The 11,881-nt window shown below is 43.9% G+C and overlaps 1 protein-coding gene across 3 annotated transcripts in view; it reads left to right on the forward strand.

Annotated features, from left to right (window-relative positions):
* Nucleotides 1–11,881, forward strand: part of tlcd4a (TLC domain containing 4a) — a 66,461-nt gene that overhangs the window by 49,784 nt on the left and 4,796 nt on the right. For all 3 annotated transcript variants that reach the window (XM_080195270.1, XM_080195271.1, XM_080195272.1), the window contains one exon: nucleotides 6,901–6,974. In XM_080195270.1, the coding sequence (XP_080051396.1) occupies nucleotides 6,901–6,974 (74 nt within the window). The remainder of the gene's footprint in view (nucleotides 1–6,900; nucleotides 6,975–11,881) is intronic.

The following is an 11,881-nucleotide window of genomic DNA, read 5'->3' on the forward strand; positions in this document are numbered from 1 at the left end:
AGGGGAAAAACCTCCTAAAGCAGATCAAGCAATTTGTTACTTTGTTAACTTTCTTCTTCCTGCGGCTAATGAAAGTTTGATTTCGGAGACATTGAAGAAAGTTTTGGGGGAGGTCTACTTTTAATTTGTCACTTCTTTTACTGAACTTTAGAATTGTGCTGGAACATCAGGCTCAGTTTTAAAGAAACCAGAGCAGAAAGATCTGTATATTTACTTGAAAATATTCTTTCTTGATTGGGAAGCTTAATGTGGTGAGTCTTCAGTGGGTAAAGGCAGGGAATTATAGGCCGGTTAGTTTAACGTCTGTTGTAGGAAAAATGCTTGAATCCGTCATCAAAGAAGAAATAGCGAGGCATCTTGAGAAGAATTGTTTGATAGAGCAGACGCAGCACGGATTCGTGAAGGGGAAGTCGTGTCTGACGAATTTATTGGAATTCTATGAGGATGTGTCTAGTCCGGTGGATGGAGGGGAACCGGTGGATGTGGTGTTTCTCGATTTTCAGAAGGCGTTTGATAAGGTGCCGCACAAAAGGTTGTTACAGAAGGTTAGGGGGCATGGAGTTGGGGGTAAGGTGTTAGCGTGGATAGAGGATTGGCTGTCAAATAGGAGGCAAAGAGTAGGTGTCAATGGGTGCTATTCAGATTGGCGGTTGGTGACTAGTGGAGTGCCCCAGGGATCGGTGCTGGGGCCTCAGCTATTTACCATTTATATAGATGATCTGGAGGAGGGAGCTCAAAAATTTGCTGATGACACAAAGATAAGTGGAAAAGCAAATTGTGCGGAGGGTGCGGAAAGTCTGCAGAGGGATCTAGATAGGCTGAGCGAGTGGGCGAGGACCTGGCAGATGGAATACAATGTTGGCAAGTGTGAGGTTATCCACTTTGGCAGGAATAATAGTAGGAGGGGCTACTACTTAAAGGGTGAAAAGCTGCAGCATGCTATGGTGCAGAGGGACCTGGGGGTCCTTGTGCATGAGTCGCAAAACCCCAGCCTACAGGTGCAGCAGGTGATCAGGAAGGCAAATGGGATGCTGGCCTTCATAGCGAGGGGGATTGAATATAAAAGTAGGGAGGTCTTGCTGCAACTGTACAGGGCACTGGTGAGGCTGTAGCTGGAGTACTGTGTGCAGTTTTGGTTGCCGCACTTGCGCAAGGATATTTTGGCCTTGGAGGGAGTGCAGAGGAGGTTCACTAGGCTGATACCGGAGTTGAGGGGGTTGAACTACGAGGAGAGGCTGAATAGACTGTGTCTGTACTCGTTGGAGTTTAGAAGGATGAGGGGGGATCTTATTGAGACGTATAAGATGACGAAGAGGTGGAGACGTTCTTCCCGCTCAGAAAGGACAGCAGGACTAGAGGGCACAGCCTCAAGATGTGGGGGGGGGGGTGCAGTTTAGAACGGAGTTGAGGAGGAACTTCTTCAGTCAAAGGGTGGTGAATCTCTGGGATTCTCTGCCCGTTGAAATGGTGGAGGCTACCTCGCTAAATATATTTAAGACGCGGGTAGATAGGTTTTTGGTAGGCAAGAGGATTAAGGGTTATGGGGAGAAAGCGGGAAAGTGGAACTGATCCACTTCAGATCAGCCATGATCTTATTGAATGGCGGGGCAGGCTCGAGGGGCTAGATGGCCTACTCCTGCTCCTATTTCTTATTGGAAAGCAGAGAAGCATTTCTCTCGTAAGAGCAACTTTTATTTTGTGGAAAATATTTGCGGACAAAAGATATTGCCTGACAATGATATTCCTTCAGAAAAGGCATTGACCAGTACTTGAAACACAATAGATTCTGACACCACCATACAATCCAAAAATTCCCTAATTTTTCTTCATGGTGGGATTAGGATCCACCTTTTATCTTTGAACCCATTACTGGGAAGTACTGCTGATGGCTCAGTGTCAAATTAATTTTGAATCATTGGGCATGAATCTATTTCAGAGGTCAATAAGTCAATCAACTTCAAGTCCCAGTTCTCACCTTTACAAATTTAGAATAGGTAAAAGTGAAATTCATTTCATAATTTTGTAAATGGTGGTGTAGTGGAATGTCCGCCTGGACTAGTAAACAAGCAGCATAGGCTGATGCTCTGGTGACACAAGTTCAGATCCCACCAGCTGGTGGAATTTTAGTTTGTTTTTATTAATTGAATTTAATTAATTTAAAGAAACCTGGAATCCTAAGCAAGTCCGTTTCATCGTCACCATTGTCAAACTACTAATCAATTATTATAATCATAAAAATCAATGCAGTTCAACAATGTCCTTTGAGGAAGGAACTGTGCTGTTCATACTTGGTCTGGCCTACATGTGATGCCAGCAGTATGGTTGACTCTTAACTGTTCTCTGAAGTGGCCTTGCAAGCCACTCCATTGTACCAAACCATAACAGAATGGACAGTAAGCTGTTTGTAAAGTGGCTAACCAACACTTCTTCGAGAGCAATTGCGGATGGACACCAAATGCTGACCGTGCCAGCAATGCCCACCTCCCAAAAAAAATTTATAAAATTCTTTACTTAGTATCCTAGTGAAGTAGGTGTCAATACACCTTCATGGACATATACCCAGACCCCATCTATGTTTTAAGTTGCGATCTTAACTCTTCCTCAGAAAGAAACACCTCTCTCTTTTTCTTCTGATGTGGAGATACTGGTGTCGGACTGGGGTAAGCATACTCAGAAGTCTCACAACATCAGGTTAAGGTCCAACCAGTTTATTTGATAGTAAACCTACAAACTTTTGGAAATGCTGTTCCTTCGTCAGGTGTGTGGAAGGTTCTGATCAGAGAAGTGCATATAAAGGCACACACAGTTTATTGATTAGAATGCCAGTCTTTACAGCTAATCTGCTATTCAAGTCTTAATGATGCAGACAATGTGAGTGGAGATAGCATTTTGCATAGGTAACAGATAACCTCACGATGCTCCACTTCTCCAGCTTCCACCCTAAACACGTTAAAGAAGCCATCCCCTATGGACAAGCCCTCCGTATACACAGGATCTGCTCGGATGAGGAGGATCGTGACAGACACTTCCAGACACTTGAAAGATGCCCTCATAAGAACAGGATCTGGCTTTCATCTCATTGATCGACAGTTCCCGACGCGTCACAGCGAAAAACCGCATCGACCTCCTCAGAAGACAAACACGGGACACAGTGGACAGAGTACCCTTCGTCGTCCAGTATTTCCTCGGACCGGAGAAGCTACGACATCTTCTCTGGAGTCTTTAATGTATCATTGATGAAGATAAACATCTCGCCAGGGCCATCCCCACACCCCCACTTCTTGCCTTCAAATAACTGCACAATCTCAAACAGACCGTTGTTTGCAGCAAACTACCCAGCCTTCAGGAGAACAGTGACCACATCACCACGCAACCCTGCCACAGCAACCTCTGCAAGACATGCTGGATCATCAACGTGGATGACACCATCTCACGTGAGAACACCATCCAGCAGGTTCACGGCACATGCTCTTGCAACTTGGCCAACGTTGTCTACCTAATACGCTGCAGGAAAGGATGTCCCGAAGCATGGTACGTTGGGGAAACCATGCAGACGCTACGACAACGGATGAATGAACATCGCTCGACAATCACCAGGCAAGATTGTTCCCTTCCTGTTGGCGAACACTTCAGTGGTCACGGGCATTTGGCCTCTGATCTTCGGGTAAGCATTCTCCAGGGCGGCCTTCATGACACACGACAGCATACAGTCACCTGAGCAGAAACTGATAGCCAAGTTCTGCACACATGAGGATGGCCTCAACTGGGATCTTGGGTTCATGTCGCACTATCTGTAACCCCCATGACTTGCCTGAACTTGCAACATTTCACTTACTGTCCTGTCTGGAGACAATACACACCTCTTTAACCTATGCCTAATGCTATCTCCACTCATATTGTCTGCATCTTTAAGACTTGAATAGCAGGTTAACTATAAAGACTCGCATTCTAATTGGTATTCTGTAAACTGTGCCTCTATATGCCCTTCTCTGATCAGAATCTTCCACACACTTGACGAAGGAACAGCGTTTCTGAAAGCTTGTGGGTTTATTATCAAATAAACTGGTTGGACTTTAACCTGGTGTTGTGAGACTTCTTACTCTTTTTCTTCTGCCGCACTTATCTGAGAAATTTGGAAATGGGAAAGCCAGAATTTTTATCCAATGAAATGCTAAGCGTAAACATTGGATCAGATATACAGACAGCTGTATTTATCACTAGCTATGAATAAATTGGCAGATGGCATCAACAACAGTTATCGTTTTGTTGATAATTACTGTGTTGAGAGAAGCTGCTGCCTTTCAGAGGAAGAGTTGAACAACATTGCAATAGGATATGGAAATATGATTCTCTTTCTAGTGGTCAAGAGCACAGTTGTATCAATTGTCTTGAGGATCTTCCCTTCAGTTAATTTGAACACTGGGTCAATGCTTTCCAAAAGAGGTCACTGGTTAGTAGTGGAGAGCATTTGAACTTGCAGTCTTCTTGTGCCAAACCTGCAACTAATTCAGTGATTCTCACATGACTATTTTTGAAATAAAGGTTAAAGATGAAACAGAGTTTGGAACAGAGTCAACAAGTTACATGCTATGTCTGCCAAGTTACAGGACTTTGATATGTTGTTTTGTAGCTCAATTTGCAAAAAATGTGATAGCTGACGTTGTCATTTCTGGAAGTTCTCAAAATAAGAGTCTTGATACTGACCTGAAGCACGCAGAGACAAGAGGCGGAATTCTTCTAAAAAATTTCCGAGTATCATAAAGGCGAGAATAATGGAGTGGTCCGTGCTGGGCTCTCAGATGCACTGCGCACCGGAATTCTCCCACACTCAGTCACTTTTTTGGAGAGTTGGGAGTCTTGTGCTGGTACAGTAGACTGTTAGTGGGGTCTAAATACATATTTCAGAGCTCTCAGGCACTATTTCGCAAGGGTGCCCCGATCTTTCAGCGCACTGGGAGACCCCCTCCCTCTACCCCCATCCCCTCCCTGACATGGATCACTGGGAATGACCCCAGTGTCAATGTGTCCACCCTACTCAATACCCGATATGCCCTCGCCAGCAGGATCCCTGACACACTCCCCATCATGACTGCCTTCTTGATTACCTCTGCGTGACCCAACCCCTCCACCCACCACTCAGCCCCACCGTCATGGCCCCCACTCAGGCCCCACCCTCTTGGTGTTGCCACTGGCTTACTGTGGTATCCAACTGGTGATGCCTACTTGGCTGCACAGCCGGTCTGTCCTGTGGCCTCCACTGGTATGCCAGGTGGGCACTGTCCAGCCACGCCCCTGCATCCCCCACCATGACCATTATGTCAAGTCGCCACCTGTGGACACCAGTAATGATTCTTCCTGTTATCACGCCGTGCCTGAAGGCTGGTGAATTCTGTGCGCTGGAATTTGAACTGGCTATGCACATTTTAAACGCTACTTTTAATATGCTGATTGGCTTTGCGTCCTTCTGGTTTGCGCCATTAGAAGGAGACCAATTTTTAAGCTCGCGCACTATTTTCCGGGATCGGTGTGATCTGCCACAGGCGCGGTGAGGTCAGAAAATTGCCCCCAGCATTAAATATGAAGAGCAGTGAGACATAGACTTGTTATAACTGGAGTTATAACTTGTTGGCAGGAGTAGTCAACATCCTGTCACTTTCCTGCAAGGACAAAAGACAAAGTGATGATGTTTGCACTGGTGATAGATTTGGAAATTACTGAGGGGGAAGGTAATTTTCTTGGAATGTCTGTTAATTTTAACTTTTATGTTTCCCAGTACCCCCACGCCCCCATTGGCTATTTCCCAGTACCCCTGTGCCCCCATTGGCTGGAAGTTCCAGACACCTTCAGCCAGCAGGGAATTTGTTAGTTTGATCGCATGGGGATTTTAACTACTTTACATCAAATCTGATGGCATAATTGCCAACCAGTGCAGATCTGTGCATGGAGAACTTTCAGACAGTTCAAATAATGACCTTAGTGTTTAGCTAAAAGAACTTGCAAATCACTTGTAAATCACTTGCAGATATTAATTTTTCAAGTCAGTGCAAGTAGTTGTCACAGTGAACCTACGATTTTTGGAAGTTTTTAATTAAGTAGTTTGTCAATTCTAGTACTCATCGTTTTGCAATTAGTCCGGCTTGCCTGGTGTCATCTTTTGCTCAATCAGGGCCCGATTCTGAGGTGGAGAAGAAGGGATTTGAAGATGGAAAGAACATGACGATTTTGAAATTGTGGTATTTCACTATGGCTGGATGGAATAACCAGGGAGCTAAGTGTGTTCTACAATGAATTTAAATGTGCATCTATTTTTCAGTTATGGCCTGGTTGGTATTTGATACAAATATTCTTTGGTTTAACAGCTGCAAAGAGGTTTATGGTCAAATATGAAAGAAGAGGATGGAATCCCATTCTTCACTATAAATCCTGGCATTCTTTATCCTGAAAATGAACAGGTCTTTAGGATGTTGGTCAATGTGCTATTTCACTGTGGCTGAATGGAATAACCAGGGAGCTAAGTGTGTTTATACCATGAATTTAAATGTGCATCTACTTTTCAGCTATGTTCTGGTTGGTATTTGATACAAATGTTCAAACTGTGTTTAAATGGCTATTAAGGCTCTCTACCTTCAGAATGAACCTTTAGACTTGCAGAGATGGGTGTGTGTATATAGCACAACATAACATCTGCATTTCATTTTGTTTATGCCTCTGAAGCATGGCTATTACTGTCAATTATTGATGGCAAATAAATGACTAAGGTATTTGATTTGCTTTTCTTGATCGATTTTACTGTTTTTCAGTACAAGTTATATTATGGGCCACCATGTGACTTCATGTTTAAGAGAGAATTATTTGATATCGATTATAGGTAAACTTTGAATTTTTAACTTGCTCTTTTAGGGACAAGGACTGCTGCCATATTTTGCTAATTTCCGTCTGGTTGCAGAATTTTCAACTCCTTTTGTTAACCAGCGGTAGGTATATTAGTATTAATGAACAAACCATCAGATGCAATCTAATCGCTAATATTTTGAGGGTGCCAAAGAAATAACTCTCTTATTAGGTGACTCTTCACTTGGTTTTGAAATCTGATACAGTCCTTTTTTTTAAAAAAGCGACTCATATTCTACAGCCAAAATGATGCTGCATTTAACGTGAACACATTATTAATGTATAAGTCATTCCAGAGATTCACTGCAAGGGTGAGGGAACTGTCACATGTTGCTGGGTGATTTTTGCTGCTTTGCCATTAGTCCTGGTGTGGGGAAGTGATGGGGAAGAGGCATGAACCTGTATGTTTCAAGATTTCTTTATGACGTTTGCCGATTAATTGCCAATTAAACTTATCCTAAAAGGTTCTGGCTGCAAATTATCAGTACAAGTATCTTTTTAATGAAGTGATTAATCATCTTGCAATGCAAATTAAACTCTCCATATCCAGAAAGGAAGCCATTTAAATTGGACTCTGATTCCTATAGACAGTATGCTGTTAGACTTAGTTTATTTAAAATCTTTTTCTTTCTTTCCTCTTAATCCAGTCTGTCATTCCCTCTCATTCTGTAACTGATTTGACTAATTCACCCTATTTCCTCTTTGTTGTTTCCTCTCATTTCATCCTTGATCATGAAATCTCATTGGTAAAGTCACACCGTTGGTCCTGTCTTTCATCAAGGTTCAGCTTCCCCATTGCTCTTGACATGCCATTATCAGCTCACACTTCCAGCAACTTGAGCAAAATAATTTGAGCTAAAGGCTGAGAGTAAAAAAAATAACTAATGGGCATTCTGTGGGATGCCTTACTCCAGCAAAAGTCTGGACATTGTTTCAAAGCTGTCCAATTTGCCTTTGGGCAAAAGTTAAAACAAAAAACTTAGTGATATTTCACACTATTTATGCTAACACTGCACATTTTGATGCAGTGGGACCTGATGCATTGCTCGTGGAATTCCTTGTTGTCCCATGTAATTTTTTTACCTTTGTTTTTCTCCTGCAGCCTCTATTTTTCCATCTCTCTTTCTGCTTTCCACCAGTTGTTACAAAGGTCTTGCATTTTGTGTGCTGCAGTTGATTGATTGTGTAAACACCAGGCCAAGGTCAATCCAACAGTGACGCCCCTTATGTGCACTATGTTCAACTATCAAACACCGACCGACCCACCAAATACTTCTGTGTTGGCTTTGTCATGTCCTGCCTTTGCATTGTTCTAAATGATGACTAGCCCACTTCCAATTTTATGGTTTGCATTCTTCTGCCTTTTGGCGGAGAGTACAGTGGACAGTGATCACAGTATTATAAATTTAATATGTATGAATGATACAAACTGTTTGTTTCTGTAATAAATAATGAGAGAATGATCAGACACCTTCATTGAGGTTGTGAACATTACAGAACAAGTTCCTCACGATGGTGTCTTTGAACCAACTATATTCAGCTATGTGATCAATAGCCTTCTATCTGTTGTTTGTTCAGAAGCAAATTCCCCTTTAATTTTTTTTTCTAGCTCATGGCATGTTCCTTCGAAAGCATGGTACATTTAAATTTTCCTTGTGCACCTTAACATGGATAACTTGTGAGCAGCCTGTGTGTTGTCTTTCAGGTTGCTGTGTCACCTTCCATGCAGCTTGCAGGGAACATTGGTCAGGATTGGGGCTGTTCACTGATGATTTCACAGTGTTCACTTCAATATATAACATTCTCAGTGAAACATCTTATGCTGGGGTCTGGATGACATCTAGTCTTGGGCTGACAAGACTACATGTCAAGGAATGACTTTTATAGATACTACTGTTGCTGAATTCCCCACAATCAACATCCCAAGATCTGTTTTAACCAAAAGCATAATTGGACTACCCATATCAATGCCATGGCTATGAGGTCAGGACAGTGGTTGGTTAATTTTGTGATGAGTGGTTTGCCTCCTGACCCCCCAAAGCCTCTTCAGTGTCTGTGAGGTTAAAGTCAGGAATGTGGTGGAGTACTCACCACTTGTCTGAATGCTTTAGCTGCAACACTCTAGGAATTTGTTACTCTCTAAGTGAAAACAGCTTGCTGCTGATCCTGCAGCTGCAATATGCATTGTCCACAGTATGAAATTCACCTGTTATGTGACTTCTACTGTTGAGAAGGAGAAGACAAGTAGATGTACTGAGAACAACCATCCCCACTTGATTACATATTAGTTCATTATTTCTGGGTCAATTATCCTGGAATTCCATGCCTAACACCATTGCCCACGTGGAGTACAGCAGACAGCGCTGAATGCTTGCTGGAGAGTGGTAACTTTCTGATGAAATCAGTTATAATTTTGTTCAAGGAAAACTTCTTGCTTACGTCGCCGGCACCCACATGTACCACAACGACCGGATTCTCACCCTCCCGCTCCAGGTTCCTCTGCAGCCCAGCTGCGACATCCTGGACCCGAGCACCAGGCAGACAACACACCCTTCTGTGCACTTTGTCATTGTGACAAAGGACAGTGTCAATACCCTTCACCCCACTATCCCCAATCACTACTACGTTCCTTTTCCCCTTCTCTTTGCCTATGTCCTGCTGCATCACTGTACCGTGTGCAGTTTGCTCACCAACCTCATCTGCCTTGTTCTCGTCCAGCCTGGAAGCAAGAACCTCAAACCTGTTATGCAGATTAAGAGGCTGAGGCCTCCACTCCTCACCCCCCTTCCTCCTCCCAGCAGCCCCCTCTTGTCCCTGACCCTTAGAGTTAGCCAGTCTGGGGGGGGTGGATGTCACTTGCACCCCATTGACAATGGCACCCTCTCTCCCCTTGATGAGCCTCAGTGTCTGTAGCTCAGAGGCCAGCTCATCCACCTTGAGCTGGAGCTCCTCCAGCAACCTGCACTTACCACAGACATGGTCACTGGGATGGACCTTGGAGTCCACCAGTTCCCACATCATACAGAAACCACACATCACATGCCCCTCCATTATTCACTGTAGTAGTTTTGAAAAAAATTTTTTTTTTTTTCCTTGTTTTTCAAATGAAAAACAAGGAATTTTCGGGGAATTATAGGCCAGTCAGTTTAACATCTGTGGTAGGTAAAATGTTAGAATCTGTCATTAAGGAGGAAATTGCGAGGCATCTTGAAGGGAATTGCTTGATAGAGCAGACGCAGCACGGTTTCATTAAAGGGAAGTCGTGTCTGACAAATTTACTGGAGTTCTATGAGGATGTGTCTAGGGCGGTGGATAGAGGAGAGCCGGTGGATGTGGTCTTTCTAGATTTTCAGAAGGTGTTTGACAAAGTACCTCACAAGAGGTTATTGCAGAAGGTCGAGGGACATGGAGTTGGGGGTAGGCTGTTAGCGTGGATAGAGGATTGGTTGTCAAATAGGAGGCAGAGAGTGGGGGTCAATGGGTGGTATTCGGATTGGCGGATGGTGACTAGTGGAGTGCCCCAGGGGTCGGTGCTGGGGCCTCAGCTTTTTACCATTTATATAGATGATCTGGAGGAGGGAACCGAGTGTATGGTGTCGAAATTTGCTGATGACACCAAGATTGGGGGAACGGCAAATTGTGCGGAGGGTGTGGAGAGTCTGCAGAAGGATCTACATAGGCTGGGTGAATGGGCCAGGAAATGGCAAATGGAATTTAATGTTGGCAAGTGTGAGGTGGTCCACTTTGGTAGGAAGAATGGTAGGAAGGACTATTACTTACGTGGCGAAAAACTGCAGCAGGCGACGGTGCAGAGGGACCTCGGGGTCCTTGTGCATGAGTCACAAAAACCCAGCTTGCAGGTGCAGCAGGTGGTCAGGAAGGCGAATGGGATGCTGGCCTTCATAGCGAGGGGGATTGAATATAAAAGTAGGGAGGTCTTGCTGCAGCTGTATAGGGCATTGGTGAGGCCGCAGCTGGAGTACTGTGTGCAGTTTTGGGCGCCGCACCTGCGCAAAGATATTTTGGCCTTGGAGGGAGTGCAGAGGAGGTTTACTAGGCTGATACCGGAGTTGAGGGGGTTGAGCTATGAGGAGAGGCTGAATAAACTGGGCTTGTACTCATTAGAGTTTAGAAGAATGAGGGGAGATCTCATTGAGACGTATAAGATGATGAATGGGATGGATAGAATAGAGGTGGAGAGACTCTTCCCGCTCAAAAAAGACAGTAGGACTAGGGGGCACAGCCTCAAGATAAAAGGGGGGCGGTTTAGAACGGAGTTGAGGAGGAACTTCTTCACTCAAAGGGTGGTGAATCTCTGGAATTCTCTGCCCGTTGAAGTGGTGGAAGCTGCCTCGCTAAATATTTTTAAGATGCGGGTTGATGGGTTTTTGATAAGAGAGGGGATTAAGGGTTATGGGGAGAGGGCGGGAAAGTGGAACTGAGCAGCGACAGATCAGCCATGATCTTATTGAATGGCGGGGTAGGCTCGAAGGGCTAGATGGCCTACTCCTGCTCCTATTTCTTATGTTCTTAAAACATTCCATGGTACTTATCAATTTTGTTACTTAAATCAAGAGTTTGTTGTTCTCCATTCGAATGGGATGCCAGGATCTATCTCTGTAAATTATGTAAGACTTTAGGATTCCATAGTGAATCAGAAACTGTTTGTACAGCTGAACCACACGAGCCAACTCTTCAGTTTGGCATACTAAATTAGTGTGTGATCCTCTCAATTGCATGGTCAAGATATAAAGTTATTTTGCATTACCAGCACAAAGAGCAATGCTCATGAATATTCCTCAAACTCCTACTGGTCTTGAGTAAAGGAGAAAAGAAAGACTTGCCTTTATTTAGCACCATTCATGACTACAGGACATCCCAAAGTCCTCTGCAGCCAATGAAGTATTTTTTGAACTATGACCACTTTTGTAATGCAAGAAATATAGTAGTCAATTTGCATATGGTAAGCTGCCACAAATATGATAATGAC

This window comes from Carcharhinus amblyrhynchos, chromosome 9 (assembly GCF_965287045.1).
Source record: "Carcharhinus amblyrhynchos chromosome 9, sCarAmb.v2.hapA, whole genome shotgun sequence".
In the NCBI taxonomy this organism is placed as follows: Eukaryota; Metazoa; Chordata; class Chondrichthyes; order Carcharhiniformes; family Carcharhinidae; genus Carcharhinus; species Carcharhinus amblyrhynchos.